A 21,655-nucleotide genomic window follows, 5' to 3' on the forward strand; every position below is an offset into this window, starting at 1 on the left:
CAGAAAAGGTAAGCCTAAACGCTTTAAGAGCCCAGTGAAAACATTATGGTCTTAGCCCAGCGCCTCTTCTGAGGTGCTGGATCAGGGTGTCAGTTTTCTAGAATTGCTTTTATCTGGACAACACATTTCTGTTTAAATAATATCCTCACAGGTGGAGGGTACTGTAGCTTTAAAACTGTTAAGGAAGACTAGTGAAATAGTCTTGCAGTCAGTCTACTAGCAGATGTGCATGTATCAAGGAGTTTTCTAAATAAGCAGGTGCTGTCTTTAGAGATTGCTGTGTGGGGAATACCAATATTTGGTGAGGGATAGTTGGGAGAACCTCCCCCCTTCCTCCCCCGAAGGTTGCATTGTATTGCAAAATACTGAGAGTTTGTTGCAGTGCCCCAAGCCTGGCAGTGTAATCTAAAGGGAATGCAGTGGAATTGTGATCTATTACTATATAAAAGGGGGTGGGTCACTCTGCTTGTTCCAGCTCCTTTTCTGTCATTACGGCTGCAGAAGCACCAACCAAAGGCAGCTGGCACGCCTCTTCGTTGGCTCTTATATAATATGGGGTTTCACAGGGCACTGATGTAGAAATAAAGTCAAACATTCTTGAGGCAGACTCATATTACTTGTCGTATCGCTGGTGCTCACTGTGCTGTGGGGTGTAGGGCTGCTCTCAGAAGGGTGGTCTGTGGCCCTATCTGAGTGAATTCTGGAAGGTGAACAGGATGGCTCCAAGCGAGGCAGTGGATGAACTTGTTTTCTTTGTGAATGGTAAAAAGGTAAGGAAAATTCCAGCTTTCTGTCCAGCTTGCTCCTGGATTGTGGCTCGATTACTTACTTTTCTAGTCATCTTTTTCCTCCTCTGAAGTTTTCTAATACCAGCACATATGCCATGGCTTTTAAATATTAATTGTGAAAACTATGTATTGCTTTGCTAAGTGGCTTTTTATCTTTGACTTTACCTTGTGAATTATTCAGAGTAACACAACTATATAATGTTCCTTTTACATTTTAGATTTGTTGGCAATAATGTACTGCAATTTTTAGGTAACTACTTTTAAATAAGGGTGCACTGCTTAATATAGGCATTTCTTCTAGAAATAATTTCAGCAATTACAGGAGATCTGGCAAATGTAACTCAAATGTAACATCCATACAATTCATATATTCAGCAGTAATTCTGACACTTGGTTTTTGAAAGGAATTTAGTAAACTGTTTATTCCATTTCCATTTAAGAAGCTAGAAAACTCTTAAAAATCAAAGTCCATTAACTGATACTGATTCCTAGGTCAACTGCTGACAATAATCTAAGAGTAACTGTGTCTCACAGGAGGGTGGGGTGGTTCTTGCACATGATGGACACATTTTAACAGTTTGTCCCAGAGCCCCCTTTCTCAGTTTGGACTTTCTCTGGCTGTCATTTTGCCTTGACAGTTCAAAACCTTGTTACACGTCAAACCTGTCTCTTTCTTTGAACTGTGAGTACCAAGTTAGTTCTGTTTCTGAGCTCATTTCGGTGCTAATCTTGGTCCATCACGTTCCCCTTGCCTAGATACTTGGGCAGGGAAACTTGTGCTAAAGCAGCTTCCAGCTGGGAAACCTGGAAAGATGAGGGGGTTGCATATCCACTCCAGTGTGGAGCCAAGAGTTTGTGGACCTTCCCTGTGCACTGCTTAGGGGTAAATCACGTGCTGCACTAAGTTTGGGCTAGACAACTAATTTTTTAATCCCTTGAGGGATCGCACAATACTCTCAGTTGGCTAAAAAGCTCTGTGCCCTGAACTACAGACCGGCACAGGATTACTATCAGTTTTGCTTTTGTTGATCTTTCATGCTAGTTTAATCAAACGTAAATGTGAATGAGATTGTTGCTACAATTAGGGGTTTTAGTTATGAATTTGGATCCCAAACTGGATTCCAAGTTACTGGTGCATTTGATATCAATGTTTTGTTTTATTGAAGTATCAATAGTTTACTGAAGAATGAAGTTTATATAGTATAGATTATAAATTAGTCATAGAGCTCTTGAATGTAATACTGATGTAGAGCACAGCCCTGGTTCTGAGGTTTTATAAAGGATGACAACTGAAGCTCTCCTCACATAGATCAGTAGTGGTTCATATGTCAACATTAATTGGTATATTAGCTATTCTCTGTTTCTAGAGAGAGGTGAAAACATAAGCTCCAAGAAATCATGATTAGCTAATTGAGCCTGGTAGTCGAGATTGTGGCACAGGGTGATCTGTGAATGCCATCTGATGAATTTTCTGCTGTGGCGAGCAAAGGTGGCACACCATTAACTTGTTGTGTTCTTGCTCGGTGAAGTTTTAGTGAGATCCCTCCTCTGTGAACCCCAATTTTTAAACAGTGAACTGGGAGCTCTTTGGTTCTTGGAGTAGGAGGTTGCTGCAAGTGCTTCAGGCAATCTGGACTTTGATACAGGCCAAGTGTCCTGTCTGGTTTTCTTTTTCTGGTATGCTCTAATGAAAGAGAATTGTAGTTCTGGTGCCAGACCAGCTAAAGTTCAAATGAAGTCTTTATGAACAAATTCCTATATACATTTACAGGTGTTGCTTCAGCACTGGTTGGTGCTGAGGCATTACAAGAGTGTTGCTCTGCGTAAATTGGTAGAAAACCCCTTCTCCTGGAGAAAACTGTTGGCTAACATATGAAAACCTCTATTAGTCAAAGCACAGAGATGGTCCTGTGAGACTCTTTTTTATTTGTGTGGGGTGGGGGAGAGAAGGGGAGAAAGAGCAATCTACATTATGAAGGCCAGCAGAAGAAAACAACCTGTTTGTTTTGTACCTTCTGTCTGTTCTTGCTGAGTCCTGCAGCTAATGAACATGCTGTGAATGACATTGCCCTTGGTGCATTTCAGCAATTTTTATGGAACTGCTGTTCCTGTTTACAAAAGCCACACATCAGAGCTGGCCATGTGCATGTGTGGAGGGGTTTATCACAGTGTGATCTTGGCAGTTTGGCTAAAAAAAAAAATCACCAGTGGATGATTAATACTACCAATGGTACCAAACCATCTAACATGTCAAAGCTCTTTCTGCATCCTTCCCTACTGGCTCATGGAACTTGCAGTGCTATCAAAGGAGCAGGTTCCACTTGCTCTACCCAGAGCCTCAATGGCATTTTCTTTTCTATTCCCTTTTTGGGTGTGTTGCTGAAGTGGTTTGAGTTATAACCCCACCAAATGCAGATTTAAGAGAAAGAATCAGACTCATGGGGCAATCTGATCTGTGGCAATGAATATGGAATTTGTTGGGATATTTGTGCACATGAGAGGTTTTCTGATGGAAAGAGTGGTGGGAAATGCCTGGGCAGGTAGCAAGAGGAGAAGCTGAGGGGCAGGCACTGATCTCTTTTCTGTGGTGACCAGTGACAGGATTTGAGAGAACAGCATGAAACTGTGTCAGGGAGGCTTAGGACAGATATTAGGAAAAGGTTCTTTACCCAGAGTGTGGTTGGGCATGGGAGCAAGCTCCTCATGGAAGTGGTCACAGCACCAAGCCTGTCTGAGTTCAAGAAGTATTTGGATAATGCTCTCTCCTGAACTTTGATGATCATTGTGAGTTCCTTCCAACTCAAGATATTCTATGATTCTACGTTAGGATATGGTTCTATCCTTCTGGAGCCCTGACTAAATGTTCCAGTTAATTCAGTGCAAAGAATGTGATAGCATGACCAGTGGGAAAGATTGCTGCTGTGTGAATTCATGACAGCTTGACATTGCTAATGGGCTGCTGATATTCTGTCATAGTACAAAACACTGTGATGAGGTGGTTTGTAAGATAGGAACTTGGATAGTAGCAAATTCTTCTTTCTTGCATTAGCCCAGTCTATACTGTTGTCAAAAAAAAGTCTCCTTGGAACAGCTGAGCATACTCCACATTCAGGACTGTTTATTTTAAGCACCTGTTTACTTCCCTAGGCATAAAGATTTGCACATAACTAACTCAAAGTTATCTTAGTAGTCTGCCTAGACTATAATGGAAAACAACACGCTCAATTTAAAGCTAATAGTGGCAATTTTGTTTTCCTCGTCTGACAAATCTGTCTCATGCATATGTAGCATGTAATTTTAGTTCAAACATGTAGTCAATATTTCTATTTCTATTCTGAATGCTAAGAGGGGATCTATGCTGGAAGCCACATTAGAGCTCTCCCAAAATTCTGTAGATTGCAGATGGGACTGGCTAAAATACAGGAGTTTTTTGGGATGAGCTTTGGGACCCTCTGGGTTCTACATAAACAGTGAATTACAAGTTTTCAGTGTGCTGGTTTAAAGCGGAACAAAATGTTCTCATGACCAATAGCAGATTTACACTGTGTGGTTATATTCAGTTTGTTCATCTGTGTTCTAGCCTTTTTTCCTAGTAAATGAATTTGAAATCTCTCATTGACTCCAGGAACAACACATTCACAGATTTTAAGGTCCTTTACAGTTGACTAGCCTGACTTGCTGTGTGGCAGTCTGGTTTAAACTTTTCACTTTCTCTTCTTGCAACTTACTGAGTGACTAGGGACTAGTGATTGAATGGGAGATTGTCCTTCAGGAAAGCATCTGTTTCTCACTGAAAGACCCTAGCTGATGTAAAGCATGCTTGGTAAACTAGGAAAGTTTCTTTTTTCTCTTTCTTTCTGTTCCTCTATTTACCTTGTTCAACTACTGTTCTTTTAAATTGAAACATCTTTTTTTAACTTTCTGGGAATAACAATTTAAATATGATGTTTTATGTTGCAAAGGCAAAGTTATCTGAATTAGAAAAAGGCAAGTAGAGAAACTGGAAAACAAAATATTTCTTGAGATGTACATGAAACTACGGGGAAGTGAGTTCAACATCTCTCTCTCTGGAGTAGCCCATGGGCTCTAAAAGTGTGGGGTACTGCTTCAGAACCTGCTCCATGTAGTACTTAAAAACTTGAATAACTGTAGGGCCGGGCTGGGCTCCCAGCTGAGGTGGGTCTGAGTATTTCAGATTCCTAGAATCAGTAGACAAATAGACACGTAATACAAACACAGCAGAGCGAAGTTGTTGAGAGTCATTTGAGTGTCAGTGCCATCCTAACACTTCCAGCAAAGTTTCTTTCTGAATTTCATTAATAATTAAGCTACTGCGTGCAGTAAAATCCAATTTTGAGTCTGCCAAAATGTAGCCGGCAACCTGATATACCTGCAATATGACATTTGATTTAAAAAAAAACCCCTAAAATAAAACAAAGCACCAAACACTAAAAAACAGTAACTGACCAAAAGAGAAATATTTCTTTAGCTGCAGTATCTATGTAGTCTGATCCTAAACCACTGAATGGATATAATTCAGTATCTTTCTGTACAAGGGCACTGAGGAGGTGAGCACGAATTGTGATTACTGAGCTGTGAATCATATTGTACTGGGCATCAGACAAGAGATGTTATCCCCACCCACAGAGTTTTAAAATATTTTAAGAACAAATCACAGCAGGTGACTGCAACAAACCACTGGAGGAATGATATGCTGGAGGACAAACCTGTATAAATGACAATGAAAAAAAGTCAGGAACAGCAACAAGTTCTTACTTTGTGCCCAGCAAGAGAGACTCATAAACAAGCATCCTCCCACTAGGAATCTGAGTGAAAAGAAATGACTCCTTGCTCTCTGATGTTTGAGATTTATGTTAATGCAGAATGTCCTCCAAACTCTTACCTCTTATCTCCCTCTGATTACTAGTCTCTGCCAGTATTGCAGATATACAGCTACAGTGGAGTAGTTTGAAGTGACTGAAGTAGCAATCCAGGGCTGTTGGTTTGAACAGAGTAAGGGTGTGGATTGTCTGGGACATGGTCTTCTGCATAGTGGGAATCACTTCTGATAAAATTGAGCAAAGATTTGAGTTTGGGGCTTTCCACATGCTGAAGTGCTTCACTAAAAGTGCATGGAGCTGAGCGGTTAAATGAAGAATGAAGGTTTAGGCCTGAGATTAATTTGTTACTTCCTGAAAAGAAGCCAGTGGGCCAAATCTTTAATTGACAGAGTGCATCTTGGATTCTTTCAAGAAAACCTCTTGAGACATTTTCTTTGGTCTAAACATAAAATAATCTCAATAGCCTTTAACTATTCTGAAGCTTCTTCTCTGTGCCCGGCTATCTGGGAAGCTGCTTTGGAAGGGTTTGCAATGTCCACTGGCACAGGCACAAGGAAGAAACTCAGGTTGACAGTGACAGTGGGAGTTGCCAGGGAAGGCTCTTTGCCTGTGAAATGGCTCTGAAAGGCCATTTGTCCACTCCTAGTCACAGGGGTTTTTGGAATTATCTACTCGTGTCTGTTTGTTTGCCAAACTGCTGCAGAGGGATGTGTGGGCTTACTCTGAACCAGATGGCCACACCAGAGCTGCTGAGTGCTCTTATTTGTTTCTATGCATCCAGAAGGTGAGGGAACTCTTAATAGCAACCATGAGTGCTGCATGATGTGCAGTGTGACATTTCCAAAATAGAAGAATGAACTATGTTTTCTTTTCAAGGAAAGATATTTACATTATCCCCAATGCAGGAGTGAGATGTGCAAAAAATGACCAGTTGTGTTTTGTAGCAGCAATTTTATTGGATGGTTCTAAAAAGGTGGACTCAAATAGGAAGTATGAACCTTGTCTCTTTAGAATAACCCTGTCACATGTCAAAAGCATAAAAGTGAAACAGTACAGAGGGTTGTGAAGGTTTCTTATCAGTAAAGAAGCAAAAAACAAACCAACTTGCACAAATGACCTCTCTTTCAATTTGCCCTTCAAACTGGGAGTGATTAATTTAAATAAACTGTCACTATTGTACTTAGGACTTGCATAACATAATAACCAAGAACACATGATTACATTCTGGCACACAGTGAATTTGGAAAAGTTTCTTGACACTTTATTAACAACAGAAAAAGGGGGAGACAAGCTCTGTGGCCATTTGGAGGCAAGGGCAGAACTTTAGTTTCTGACCATTGGGCAGAGGTTGAAGTAAAATATCTAACGGTTATTTTATGTCTAATGGATACCCCCTAATAGCATTGTTTACTAATAGGATGGAACTGGCTCAAAATATGCAGAGAAAATTTCTCCTTGCTTGGAATTCCGTATTCCCACATTTAGGATGGCTATGAATGCAACATGATTGATTTAGGATTAGAAAGGAAGAAAGAGAAACTTCAAGAGGTTTGGTACTTGCTGCCCATCCTGCAGCACCTGTGTTGTCACAGAATTTTCAGTGTTGCTTTTTTTTCTCTGCAAAGTCTGTTACTGCTGCTGTTTCTGTCATTCTGTTTGTCTGCTCATTTTTTCTGTCTCTTCTATCAGTAAGAAGAAGGAACTGAGTTCAGCCATGCATAGTCAGTAAAGATGAGACACCATTTGGGGAAATGTCAGGAATCCAAAACTTGAGTACAAAACACAGTTCTTTCCTCACTACTAACTCTGTTTGCCATTTTTGATGGAAGCTTTTTTTGGATTTGCCTCAGTGTGCCATGGCTGAAAAACTCTGACCTATGTAATGCATATACACAATAAATTCAAGGAAACGTTGTGTCTGGATACATGACCAACGTTGCTGAATTAATCAGTGATTTTGCTCCCTAATTTGGAAAAGCGGTTGCAGAAAGACCAGACTTTCTCATTCCAACTAAGTATCTGTGTTGTAAAACCTTCTGTGTATAACAGTACCTTTTGCTTCTTGCAGGTGGTGGAAAAAGATGTGGACCCAGAAACAACTCTGCTAACTTATCTACGAAGAAAATGTATCCAGTGTTAGAAGAAACTGCAGGAGGCTTTAAATGCCTACAGTATTTCATGATTGTTTACTGTTGTGTCTGTCACTTGAGTGCTAGGCAGAGCTTTTACACAGAGTATAAGAGAGAGTGGTCTGCATGGTCTGGTGTTTCTTCCTGGCAGAGATTACAGCTGGTATTCCTAGCATAAACTATAGCAAATTTTAAATAATATACTTCAAATAAACTTCAAATACTTTATTAATGCTTTGAAGGAAAAACTCTCAGAATGTCTAGGAACTGGAATATGATGGAAAGGAAGCAATATTGAGATTACAATAAAATTGAAGGAAATTTAGTTCTGTTCCACACAAATTGCAAAGAATTTTCTGGCCAAAACATCACAGCCACTTGAAATCCTTGCTGTTTCATCCATTAATTTGGATGTTACTGGATAGCTAATATCCAGTAAATGACAGTTCTGTGGCTTGTTTATCAGATGACCCCAGGAGGCAAGCTCAGATGTACCACCGTGTACCATTGGCATGTTTACATGAGCAGATGCAGGAAGTCACGTTTCACTCCTGTTTGAAGCTGGTCAACACGTGAGTCAGAATAGCTTCAGAAGCTGAGTAGCTATTACTGTGGTGACCAGGCTGGCTACACTAGGTCTGGTTCTGTAGGTAGTGTCATTCCATGTTTTCTGAGTTTTTGTCTGGCCAGCTGGGTGTGTACATGTGCCAAACTGTTCATATCTGTGCTGGTATATTACTTGAGAAAGTCATGCATACTTATTTCACCCTGCTGCTGTGTTCTATTTGTCTGGGATCTGAAGGAAGTATGAGGGCATGAATCACACTTCTCTTTGGGATTTCCAACAGAACTATCAACAGCCCTATTGATCTGACTGTACCTTGTGTGGATAAAGGTCAAGAGGAACTATAAGTGGCATAACTCTTGTGCCTGTATGCCTTTCTTACCACTAGGCCTTTTGTGCCTAAGCTTGTTGATATCTAATGCAAATAACTTTGGAAAGGGATAATCTCAGCTCTTCAAAACCTACTTATCTTCTGCATGAGCATTCTGGGGAACTCATTTTGTACATGTCTGGTTAGGGACAGACAAATACTTCCAGAAACATGTTTTATTGAGGCAGGTTAGCACTGTTGTCAAGAAAAACATTGGATGGCATAGGAAAGCTGTATTTCTGCTCAAGCAGGCACATGATTGTATGAAAAGCAGACGAGGCACTTAGGGACGAGATTTAGTAGAGGACTTGGCAGTGTTAGGTTAATGGTTGGACTTGGTGATCTTAAACATCTTTTCTAACCTAAATGATTCTATAATTTTTATGATTCTTTGAAAATAGTCAGTTCCAGAATCTTTGCAGTGAAAGTGAAGGTGATTTGAGTTCCCTCTATCACAGTTCCTGTTGTTTTTTTCACAGGCCTAAATTGACTATCTCAAAACAGGCACGTGTCCATTGCCAATGAAATCAGCTGGTTTTTTCCCCATCAAAATGTCTCAGCATTGTCCAGTCCTCTTTGCAATAAGTAACACCTTCTAATTACCTTCTAGTGAGTGAAGGAACCCAAAGCAAAAGTGACTCAAGGAATTTTCTTCTGAACCCCTTTGCAGAACATTTGATCTAATGCCTGATTGTAAAGTATAGACATGAGCTCTGCAGCAGAGGATGTTATTGGATAGCTAATATCCAATAAATGACAGTTCTGTGGCTTGTTTATCAGATGACCCTAGGAGGCAAGCTCAGAGGCAGGGGTTCCCATCACGTAGCAGAGGAATCTGCTTAGGCCAGTCCATGCGCTTTGTGAGGTCCCAAGTGTCTTTGCAGAGGTTGTGTGCATCTCCACCAGTTCTGGCTCTCAGTGTCTACCTCCTGTGGTTTTATGGGAACCGGAATCCTGGGAAGTGTGCTTGGCTGGTTTTGTCCCTAGGAATTTGGCAAGTGATTCTAGATGGGGTCAAGAGAGAAGGTTGGGTGGGCAAAACATGAGTCTTGAGATGCAGATAGTTCAGGAGCAGTTCAAGTAAGATCCTGGGAGTCACCAGGTGTGGGAAGAAGTCGACAAGCACCGGTCAGAGGTGCTGGAGGAGATGTCACCATTCAGCTCAGGGATGTGGCTGCATGCCTGAACAGCTCCTGCTCAGCAATTACTGAGTGCTTTATCTCCCTTATGTCGTTTCTTTCTCTGAGTAATGGAAAGTGGCAACTGTTGAAGTTCAGATTTTTTTTTAGTTTATTCTAAGAGTCTGTTGGAACGTGGGCTGCCTCCTTATTAGGGCTTTGGGTGTTGATCTCAAAGCTCACATGCCAGTATTTGAAACTTTGCTTATGTCAAATTATTAAGCAATAAAAATGAGTCCTTGGTTTCCAGCACGAACTTGTTACTCCGCCTTGATTGACAACTTGAGCAGGTTTCTGTGAACACTTTTCATGTTTTCCTTAATTCCTGTACTCTCAGTGGGCCTGTGTGGAACCAAACTAGGCTGTGGAGAAGGTGGATGTGGTGCCTGCACTGTTATGATATCCAAGTATGATCCCTTTCAGAAGAAAATTCTGTATCCTTTGCAATTTGAAATGTGAACAGATCCAGGTTCTTGACATTCCAGAAATGATATTCTTTTGTTCTGTTTTGTTTTTTAAAAACTTATATAATTAATATTTCTGCCAAAACAGTACTTTTCACTTTCAGAACATAAACTCAGAAGGCTAAGACAAGAAGGTATTTTTTCTTAAAGCATTGCACAGAACTATTTTGTTGTGCCCTGCAATATCTGCGCAGATTCTATCACATAGTCTTATCTGCCTTTTCCCATTTCAGAAATACTCTTGCAGTATAATGTAGCTTTTTCCTATGATGATCCAAAAAATGATTACTGTGATAAAATCTTTATTGTTATTGTATTACTACAATAATCTGTTTTCTGTATGCCAGCAGATATTAACTTTTTTCTCTACTTGTAACTGTCAGAATTATTTCCTGAGAAATAAACTTTCCTCCTGTTCTCACTTTAATTAATCAAAAGGTGAAGCATTGGCATCAAACAAAAAGGGGAATAGGGAGAGAGGATGAGGCAGAGAGACAGGCTCCAGTTTATATTTACTGTGGGGAATAGAAAGCACTGAAATCTTTGATATATTTGGAATAATACTTGGAGATTGGATCATCTAACTTAGTGGTTCTGCTTAATAGTGTGGCAATAAATAGGATATTAGGGTCATTATTCTGTCTTGATAGAAGTGAGATAAAGTACCTAGTTCTTATAAGAGTTTTGGCCACATTATTCTGTTTTACCTTCAGTCTAGACTTTTCCCCTTTGTGTACCCTCTAGAAACAGCTTTCTAGGTAAAAGGCCAAGAACTCTGTACTCTTGATTAACTTTGCAAGTGGCCAGCTGTATAACATCTTGGTATTTGTAGTCTGCCCCTATATATTACTTATATTGGTTGTGTAGCTTAACGTGCAACAGGGATGTTTATAGTTGTTATTTCTAGGTTAAATCATATGGTGCATGCTCAGTTTAACCTTCAAGTGAAGTTGATGAGAACTTTGGATGACTAGGTGTGTAGGATTTGGCTTGTAACTAATACTTGTAGCACATCTATTTAAGTTCTCTTATTGTGCCCACTACTATAGTGTCTAAGTACTCTTCATTCCTCCTGTTCTCTTTTTCCTTTGTTGAGCAGCACTGTCAAATGAAATGACCTTAATTTATTATTTTAGCCACCATACTGCCAATGCTTGTCTCTTCCCTGTCTGTGCCCTGCATCACGTAGCTGTAACGACTGTTGAAGGCATAGGAAACACAAAATCCAGGCTGCACCCAGCCCAGGTAAGCTATTAATCCTGGTAACTTTAAATCCTCTATCCATGTTTTCCTAGGATAATTACTTCTGTTACAGAGTGTTGAGACCTCCATTGTAATGTTAAAGCCAAGAGACTGGCTTTCCACATGAGTAGTCCCTACTTGGAGGGATGTCTGAGTGCCAGAATCATCACCCTGGGTCAATGCTGCAGCTCTGTTATGCCCCTAGCAAGTTAACTGGTGTTATCCTGGCTGAATTGCTAATGCTTTTGTTCTAGGGCTACGTGGCAGCATTTGGTTCACATCCTGGACTGGGGAGACTGACGTTGCAGGGAAAGCCAATATAATGACTTGGAGCTAGGAAATCTGAGATGGGTTTTGACTCTCCTATGGCCTTCCATGAATGACCTTAGTTTCTCATCCTGCGTAGTCAGAAACCCTTCCTGTGGTAGTGAAGTAAAGTTTGCTTCAGCAAAGTTTCTGTAATCTCAAAATATTCTTGTTGTGGAGGTGTGACAGGAATGTGAAGCCCTGTTTTTCTAGCACAGTGTTATAATGCAGCCTTACCTCAGCTTTGTCAGAGATCCTGCCCCCTTAATGTAAACTGTGATTCATCTCAGTTTGCACAGTGGGTAGGACTTGTGCCAATATCTGTCTAAGACAGTAAACAACAAAGTGAAAAATAAGTTAGATATGCATCAATGGATGGCAGCTAGTCTGACCTTTGTTTGTTTGTCTTCTTTTTCCTGCTTCCCATGAAGATTCCAAGCTTTGAAACTCAGACTCAGGCAGCCCCAACATTCCTAGCATGGTATATCTGAAGAACTCCTGATCTCACTGGAGGCTTCTAGTCACCTTCAGTTACAGTGTGTGTTCAAAGCCTAGGTACAGACTTTTCATGCTGTTTTTTAATTTGAAGTCTGCTTCACAGATTGATTGACCATCTATCTCGTCAGATAACATCTGGTGATAATCTTATCTCCCCTGGTGTGACTGGGTGTTCTTTTTAGCAGAGATGTTACAGAAACAAGCACAGCACTGATGTCATCATGATATTATGGGCTAATGGTTGTTTTTACTTTTTCTCAGGAGAGGATAGCAAAAAGTCATGGTTCCCAATGTGGCTTTTGCACTCCAGGCATTGTCATGTCCATGTATACATTGCTTCGGAACAACCCTGAGCCCAAAATGGAAGACATTGAAGATGCTTTCCAAGGTAATACTAATAAACCCTGCAGGGATGCGACCTGTTCTGCTTTTGTTACATCTACTTCACCAAATGGGATGGAGGTGCACCTTTATTTAATGTATTTTATTAAAAATAGCTGATTGTTATGAGGTTAAGAACTAGCTTTTCCACTAGGGGACTGGGTAGGTGCTATGAAGTGAAAAAAAAAATAACCTGTAAAAGATCTCACAGAACCTCATTCTTTGCCCATAAGCAGGGGCAAGTGACCTCAGTCTTGGATTAGGAACCCACTAATATTAATAAAGAACAAAAGGTGGCCTGTCTCTGAGGGGCTTGCTTATTCATTGCTGTGACAAGAGCCTGCAGAGGTGATGGAGAACATCTGGGCCAGGCAACCTCAAGTAAAGGACCAAGACAGCAATATACATGATGGAGTGGGGCAGAAACCAACTGTGTAAATCATCTGAGAGGTTGTTGTTATTGCTGAAGTTAGAGTCATTACTGTGCTTCCAGAAATGATCCAAGAGGAACGATGATGCAGGAGAAAGCAAACTCTGTGTAATTCAGGAGAGGGAATATAGTTATCACACTAATAAGGCTCACACAATTGAGATAAATGAGTACTGAATAAGGCAGATTGAATTTGTTCTAAATTAATTTCAATTTAAAATTTCAACAAAAAGTAAGGTAGGATTGTTGCAGGTTTACTAATGAAATTTTTTCCCTCCCAGTTTTTTCATTAGCTTTATCTATATTTGACAATCTTTTGTGAGAAACAATGAAATTATCTAAAAGAAGAGAAGTTCATAGCCAAATGGTGCTAAATGTTTAACCTTTTGCTCTGGCAATGCAGGGAACTTGTGTCGATGTACAGGCTACAGACCCATTCTGGAAGGATACAGGACATTTGCTAAAGTAAGTGTCTTCAGATAACGTTTAAAAAAAATCTGGAAGGCTGGTTGTTTTTCCCTCTGCTACTGAAACACATCATGAGCTGAAAAGGGAAGGAGATATACATGCTGCAACAATGCAGCTCCAACTTTTGACCCCTTTGTATGTGCTTCATGCATTAATAATGCAAAAAGACTAACTCCTTCATTCACTCCAGTTACTGGAAGATGAACACTTGAGTAAAATCTACCTGATGGTCCCTTATTGGATCACGGGTAATCAGACTCTGTAATTCTATTCTGTAAGTCTCTAAAAAACTCACAATCTCTGCATAATACAGTTTGCAGATGATTCCTGATGTGGAAAAAGTTAAAGGTATGGTGCACTGGTAGGGACATGCTGTGGAGGAATCTGATGAGGAATTTGCTTGCTTGAAAGATCAGCTGCAGAGCTGGAATAGCTCTGAAAAGAAGCTGAAGTCACTGCTGTATAGCTCTTGTCCAGAATTATTCTGCTGGTTTGGGTGAGATATGAAGCTTTGCCATAAAATTTCTCTAGTCCCTTTTTACATGAAATACAGCTGAAGGCTGTGAAGAGAAGAGATCACTAGGTACTTCAGCGATTACTAGCCACTTGTGGGGCTACACTGGTATTAAATATCAAAAGGAAAGAATTTAGAATGATGCCCATTAATTTAATTTTATTATCCAGAATTGAGATCAACAAAAGATAATACAAACAAGACTGAGATCCACTACAAATGGCTGATAAACCCAGCTGATATAGCCTACTTGGATTTCCAACGGGCTTTCAACAGTGTCTCACCAAAGAGACAATAAAGAGCCGTATGGGGTAAGAGGGAAGAAATCAGTATGGATGAAAGATTGATTAAAAGGCAGGAAATGGCAGGTAGGAGAAAATGGTGTATTTTTGCAGTGGAGGGAGGTCAGTGTTGGAGTTCTGCTGGGACATGTGGTGGGAGCAAGGCTGTTGAAGGTATCCCTAAATGCTGTGGAAAAGAGCGTGAGTAGTGATGTGAGTTACCAAGTTAGTCTGGGTAGCGAAGGCAGGAACTGACTGAGGAATTTCAAAAGGATTTTATCAACCTGAGAGAATAGAATGGGATAAAAAATTGAGGGCAAATAAATGCAAAGCAATTTACAGAGTGAAATGCAGTTCTCATTTTGCATATAAAAAGACAGGCTGTGAGCAGACACAAGTTCATCTTCCTGTTACTACACAGAAAGATGATCTTGGGGGACAGATAAACAGTTTCATGTAAGCATGAGCTGAATGCTCGCTGATGGTGAGAACAGCACTTCAAAGGGTAGAGAACGAAACAGAAAACACTGCCATGATGTTTTCTGTATCATGGCTCTTCCTACACTTGAGTATTCTGTGCAGTTCTGCTCCTCTCATCCCTAACATGGTGTAGCAGAACAGGAGAAGATTCAGACAAGTGGAACAAGGATCACATCTGTGGTAATCTGACTTCCACACAGGGAAACACTGAGTAGTCTGGGACACTTCGGCCTGGAAAAGTGATGTCAGGGAGAGGAGGGGGCTCTATATAGCCCATATACTGGTTTATTTTGACCTCTGATAGAGATCTACAAAATTGTGACCGGCAGGTGGAATGTGGACAGGCATCTGCTGTTTGCTGCCTTTCCCAATACAAGAGCAATTCAAGAAATGAAACTAGTTGGAGTCAGGTTGAAAAAGAAGTCAGATCTTCTGCCTGGTGGTAGAGTACTAGGTATTGTATGTGCTTGTCACTTTTAGTCTTCTCTGGATGTCTCCTCACAACTCCAGCTGGAGCAGAGACACTGGTTGAATGAGAGCAGTTCTAGACCAGAACAAGAGGTCTGTCAGCAGAACAGGCATGACCCAGCCATCACACTGTGGGATATTGCCTTGCATTGCCAAGAGAAACATCTACTTGCTTGGCATCTTCCTTCTCTTGTTTCTGCTTTGGATATAATAGATGTGGAACCAATTTCCCTCAAAAGGGAATCAAGTCTACTTTATTTCCTTGGAATCTGCACATTTTTCTCAGAACAGTTTTTGTTCCCACAGGACATGAATTGCTGTGGTAGAGTTGCCAATGGCACTGGATGCTGTCGTAGTGGGAGGGAAAATAGCACGGTAAGCTGAATGTTAGAACCCATAACCTCAATTTTCAATATAATATTAGACCTTTGATGCATTAGCTACCTGTCTGGCTCTACTGTGGTGCAGATATTCAGAGCTCTCTGAGCTGTTTTCAATGTCTGTCTCTTGGAAAATGATGTGACTGTGTATGTCCTGACGAGCATGACTAGCCATCATGACACAGGTTTTACAATAGTGAGGCAGATAAGTTCCTTCTGAATCTACAAGGTGCAACATTTTTGCAAAATAGCATAGTGGTAACTGTTAGCAGCGTGCTACCATCTTCTGGTATAGTGAAGTGATCCATCTTCCTGTGAAAACAGATCCGAAAACTAGTTATTTCCCCAGTATGATCTTTCCCAAACTTTGCAGTTCAGTGATGAATGAAGTCATTTAATCTCTGTTCCAATAAACTCTGTAGTTGGAACCTTTTGGAATATCTGGAGCAAAAAAGTTAATCACATTTTATATGCCAGTCGAGGTACACACAATGAAGGAATGAAAACAAGGAATTGAGGAATAAGATAGAGTGAGTATGTAATGAATTTAGGAAAGAGAGAATATAGAGAAATTAATTGCCAGAAAATTCCAGTGAATTTCTGTGGTTTCTTTGTTAGGAAACATCCAGTGTTGCATGGAATACTCCAACAATAAGAATGCTAGGAGTTTTCTCATCCAAATAATCTCTAAATGGAAAAGGTTACTGCAAATTTCTGCAATCAAGGGATTGATAAAAGGGGAGGACTACATCCTGTAAAAATCAGAATGTTTTGACTTTATTTAAAATAGTTGAAATGTGTTTGTTTCTTCTTCAGAATGGGGGCTGCTGTGGAGGAAAAGCCAATGGTCCAGGCTGCTGCATGAATGGAAAAGAAGACAGTGTGGTAAGGTGCCTTTCAACTATTAGTTTTTTCTCTATTTCTGATATTTGTAAGTCTTAACTCTGGCTTGTTGTATGCCCAAGCCCAGTGCTTTTAATTTAGCTATATTTATGCAAAGCAGTTTAGACTATTTTATGGTCAGAAAAGCATACCTCAAAAAAGATATCTTTATGTAATTTAACGTGCCATGGTGAAAGGGCACTTTTGATTGACAAAAACATATTAGTGTTCAGGGTCGAGGTTTCAAACATGCATTGAAATTGGAATAAAAAGACTGAAGAACCTTAAGCACTGGATGAGGTGGCATCACTTCACTGGGTTTGCTATTCTTTGCTCCATGAAATAGTAACAAGGATTTGACTAGAAAGAGGAATGACTTTGGGTTCTATGTGGATAGCTTTGTCCTCTGCCACTAGCCACTTGCACTTTCTCTGTCATAGACAATGCTGTCCTCCAACCTGTTCAACTCTTCGGAGTTCCAGCCTTTGGACCCCACACAGGAGCCAATCTTCCCACCCGAGCTAATGGTAAGTTCATTCAAAAAGAAATAGTGTGTGATTTGTTGGTTTCATCGTTCTGCATGGGGTTTGAGTGACTCTGCCCTGAGGAAATGACGGGGCAAAAGGTGACTGCTGATAAAGGAAGATACATGGGCATGAATCCTTCCCTCTTTCATAAAACAGAAGGAGTTTAAGCCAGGGAGGCTTAAAAAATATGCAGGCCAGGTGTCTGCTCCACCTGTCTGGCTTTCCTCTCTGGTTCTCACTATACGTGTCTCTGATCTTGGGTTGCCTTCCTTTCTGGTCGCTGCCTGTCAAGGGGTGGAACAGTTGCAGGCATCTAAATTTCAATTTACTAGGTCATATGTGAAGCTCCACCTTAAATATAGATGTATCTGAGCTTATCCTTGTGCTCCCTTTATAGTGTAGGAAGGGCAGGAGGAGCTATGGGATGTAGCTGAATATATGTCTCAACTAGCTGACTTTCCGAAAGCATCAGCTTCTCTTCAGTCAGCATAGCAGGAGTAGAAGTTGGTTGGGTCACACTAACTTTAAAAGTTAGATGAGATCAGTTTTTCTCCATGTTTCATTGCTGTCTTTTTTGGGATATTTTCCCCTAAGCAATGCCTCCCAGCCAAGAATCTGATCCAGCACATGCCATGTTCACAGCTTCCTTCACATTTAACAAACAGCTGATATTAAGTCATTAATTCTGCTGCTGTACCCAGCCTAAATGTGTCATGAGTAGGTTCTCACAGACCATAGCATAACATGTATTAAGCTTGAGACAGGGCTCCTCTGTTTCTTCTCCAAGATGGTCTCCTGCCCAAGGGTTGATCTCATGTTGCTCTGAGGCAGACATGCAAGTCTATTTTCTTCAGTCACTGGAGGAAGGAGTTAAAAAGGGAATCAGAATCTGGCCTACCTGGTAGCTAAAATTCATCACTGCCGAAGACTGACATTTTTGGATTGAGGTGAGAATGGAAAACCCATTATTTGTAAGGTGGCTGAAGCCATGAGCATCTGCCAGAACTTTGGTCAGATGGAGCTTGCTGGCAGAGGTCTTGCCAGGGAGATGTGGCAGCAGGATGCACCTGGCAGTATCAGGAAGGGAGCACTTTTGTCAGCACAAAAAAGATTTTCGTCACTGCTAGCAGAAGGATGGGGAATGGCCAACTGCCAGCAACAGTGAGGATATCACAGCCACCTCTCAGTAACTTGACTGAGATGGAGCCTGGCCTGGCACAGGCATGGGCAGCATGTGAGCAGGATTCTTGGCTTGATGTAGGGTCTGAGCTCTATCTGAATTCACTTTTGCAGACTCAGAGGAACAAACAGCAGAAACAGATGTGTTTCAAAGGAGAGCGTGTGATGTGGATCCAGCCTACATCTCTCAAGGAATTGGTGGCTCTCAAATCCCAGTACCCCAATGCCAAACTCGTTGTGGGGAACACAGAAGTGGGTAAGAGAAAGAGCTGATACTCATTATGAGCAGTTGGAAAACTTTCCATGGAATATTTTGTGAAAACAGTGCAAATGCAAACTTCTCTCATGCCATTGCTGTTAAAAGCTGTTTAATTTTCAGGTTGTATATAGGAACAGATTTTTTTCTCAGGTAAATTAATCTCACAGTGAATGTTTTTCCCTGTGCTGGGCAAAAAAATTGCTAATCCAGATCTCTGAGCCTTTGTGCCATTTTGTGGAATTTTGAGAAGAGGGGAGTGACACAGCATAAAATATCTCTATAATCAAATGAATTCAGTTGTGAAACCTGTGTTTTGAAGGATTTTTCAGTGGGCAAACTCTTAAGACTTGAAATCTTATTGTTTGCTCACCCCAGATAGATACTTCTGCAAATATAAGTGCTGAGGAGGAGAGTTCAGGCATATTTAGTAATGCTGTTAGCCTGAGCAATTGGTTCAGGAGACAATCCCCAAACGCTGTATGGTCTATTATATTCACTGTTCTTTCCTGAAGGATTATGTACAACAATAACCACGTTACACAAGTACCAAAGAGTGTGTTTAAGGTTATTGTAAGATTAGGAAAGAGTCTCTAAAACTTCTCTATGAGAATTGTGATATTAGTGGAAAACAGCTTTTAGTTTGGTATGTCTGTGTCCTTAAATAATCTGTGTAACAGATGACAGACGAACTGACTCCTTGGTAGGCCTGCTTACATTTCATTGGGAAACAGCTAACTTAGGGTCTCTGTCACCCATGTGTAACTGAAGGAGCCTTACTTTTCCTTCAGGTATTGAGATGAGGTTAAAGAACTTGTTGTATCCAGTGATAATAGCACCAGCATGGATCCCTGAAATGAATGCTGTTCAGCACACTGAAACAGGTGAGCAAAAAAGAGGCAGAAAGCCTGTGAGCTGAGTGGGGACTCCGTGGAATAATAAACAGGTAAGAAGGAAAATCCTCAGATTAAAAACTGCAATCTGTATCCATTATGTCTTTCTCATGCAAGGAATTAAGTGAGGGATATGTAAAAAAAGTGAGCTGGGCTGTTCATGATGGAGAAAAGGATGCTCAGGGGTGACCTTATCGCTCTCTACAACTATCCAAAGGGAGGTTGTAGCCAGGTGGGCGTTGGTCTCTTCTCAGTGACAGAACAAGAGGAAATGGCCTCAAGATGCACAGGGAAGGTTCAGGTTGGACATCGGGAAGAATTTCTTCATTGAAAGGATGGCTAAGCATTGGAATGGGCTGCTCAGGGAGGTGATGGAATCGCCATCCCTGGAAGTGTTCAAGAAATGACTGGATGTAGCACTTTAATGCTATGCTTTAGCTGACATGGTGGTGTTCAGTTGGAGGCTGGACTCGATGATCTTGGAAGTATTTTCCAACTTTAATGATTCTATGATTCTATTGCCTTTATCTTCATGGTGGAAAAGGGTCAACCTTACAAATAGGTGCAATTAGGACAATGTAGTGCATGTGGCCCAGTGTCTGTTAGGATATTTGAAGTGTGGAAACTGGAAAGAAGTTGGAGTTCATTTCTCAAAGGACAAACTAATACCTATAGGAGGACAATATTGTTAATAATACCCTGAGGCAAAAGGATGGTGTGTTGTCATGTGAGAGAAAGCATCACCATGAGCTGTGATTTAAGGTGAATTCTGTTTTGAGGATGTGATGTTTACATGCAAAGCATGCTAAGTAGTTTTGTTTAACTGAAGGTCTAATTAAACTCAGTGGCATCTAAGCTTTGCAGACACAGTCACAACCATTCTCCTGTACTTTGACGTTTTGGAGGACAACAATTCTTTTCCATTGTTTGTTTCCAGGGGTCACCATCGGCGCTGCCTGTACCCTGCGCTCAGTAGAGGAGGTTATGAGAAAAGCAGTGGCAGAGCTTCCTCCATACAAAACCGAGGTCTTCCAGGCTGTCCTGGAACAGCTGCGGTGGTTTGCAGGGCCACAGATCAGGAATGTTGCTGTAAGTGGCTCAGGAGCACCAGGGACTGTGACTGGAAGCTCACTCTGAGGAGCTAGCCTGCCTCACCCAATGTTGGTGTGCCTTGTGCTTCTCACATAAGAACATTTGCAAACCTTGGCAAAGAAACTACTACACAAAAATCAGCCCCAGGAACTGACACCAGCTGGTGTCTGTGCTATACTGATGTCACAGATCTAGCAAGCAAGGGAAACATGGCAGTTGTTCAGGTTTTCCATTGCTGTTATCAGCAAGTGGGAGAAACTGTAGTGAGATTTGACTAATTTAACAAAAATGTATTTAGGCTGCTGGACAAACTTCAAAGAAGCAGGTGTGTTTATTACTGCCAGCACAGCCGTGATAGTCACAGTATTAATGCATCAGATTTGGCAAATTCTCCTCTAGTTTTAAAGGGGAAGGTTCAAACTCTGTATATTATAAGAAAAAAACCCTCAAAACAAGCAAGCAGGTAAACCAATCTACCAAACATGAAATTTTGTTCCATGAGATACTGTGCCGTACAGTGGTATTCCAGGCAAAAAACTTGGGTTCCTGTTTGTTACTGAAAAAATGCTTTATAGTTTCATGGATCTTCCCTTAATGGCAGCTACAGTGATTGAATTTCGGCATTGTTGTGCACATGAGGTTTGAGTGTAAGGCAGTTATGATGCATTAATAAAACACTGCTCTGTTTCAGGCAAATGTAAATATTCACTGGGACAGCAAATAACTTCATGGCGCTTAGGTTTTCCCCCTTAATTAGAGGCCTAAAATTGCTAAGATTTTTAATATTTATCTAATGCATTATCATCTCTCTAGGCTCTTGGTGGGAACATAATGACAGCAAGCCCAATTTCTGATTTAAATCCTGTGTTAATGGCAAGTGGAAGCAAATTGACTCTGGTATCAAAAGGTAAGTTACTTACATTTCCGGGTGGCACTGAGGGGAGTGGGATAATCAACACCCCTCTGCTATGGGTTGTTATGTCAGGTCAGAACTTGAAAATGGAAGTTAGCATTATCTAAAATAGGCTTAGTCTGAGTCTTCA

The 21,655-nt window shown here is 40.8% G+C and overlaps 1 protein-coding gene across 2 annotated transcripts in view; it reads left to right on the forward strand.

The window, feature by feature from the left end:
* The first annotated feature begins 520 nt into the window (after window positions 1–520).
* Window positions 521–21,655, forward strand: part of XDH (xanthine dehydrogenase) — a 51,780-nt gene continuing 30,645 nt past the window's right edge. For both annotated transcript variants that reach the window (XM_027712936.2, XM_027712937.2), the window contains exons 1-13: window positions 521–770; window positions 7,698–7,755; window positions 10,209–10,305; window positions 11,472–11,580; window positions 12,643–12,769; window positions 13,596–13,657; window positions 15,710–15,778; window positions 16,600–16,668; window positions 17,106–17,192; window positions 18,486–18,627; window positions 19,419–19,511; window positions 20,458–20,609; window positions 21,426–21,519. In XM_027712936.2, coding sequence (XP_027568737.2) covers window positions 717–770; window positions 7,698–7,755; window positions 10,209–10,305; window positions 11,472–11,580; window positions 12,643–12,769; window positions 13,596–13,657; window positions 15,710–15,778; window positions 16,600–16,668; window positions 17,106–17,192; window positions 18,486–18,627; window positions 19,419–19,511; window positions 20,458–20,609; window positions 21,426–21,519 — 1,213 coding nt within the window. In that variant the 5' untranslated portion in view covers window positions 521–716. The remainder of the gene's footprint in view (window positions 771–7,697; window positions 7,756–10,208; window positions 10,306–11,471; window positions 11,581–12,642; window positions 12,770–13,595; window positions 13,658–15,709; window positions 15,779–16,599; window positions 16,669–17,105; window positions 17,193–18,485; window positions 18,628–19,418; window positions 19,512–20,457; window positions 20,610–21,425; window positions 21,520–21,655) is intronic.

Source organism: Pipra filicauda, unplaced genomic scaffold (genome assembly GCF_003945595.2).
Source record: "Pipra filicauda isolate LSUMZ 115617 unplaced genomic scaffold, ASM394559v2 scaffold143_size2779998_pilon, whole genome shotgun sequence".
NCBI classification, from domain to species: domain Eukaryota; kingdom Metazoa; phylum Chordata; class Aves; order Passeriformes; family Pipridae; genus Pipra; species Pipra filicauda.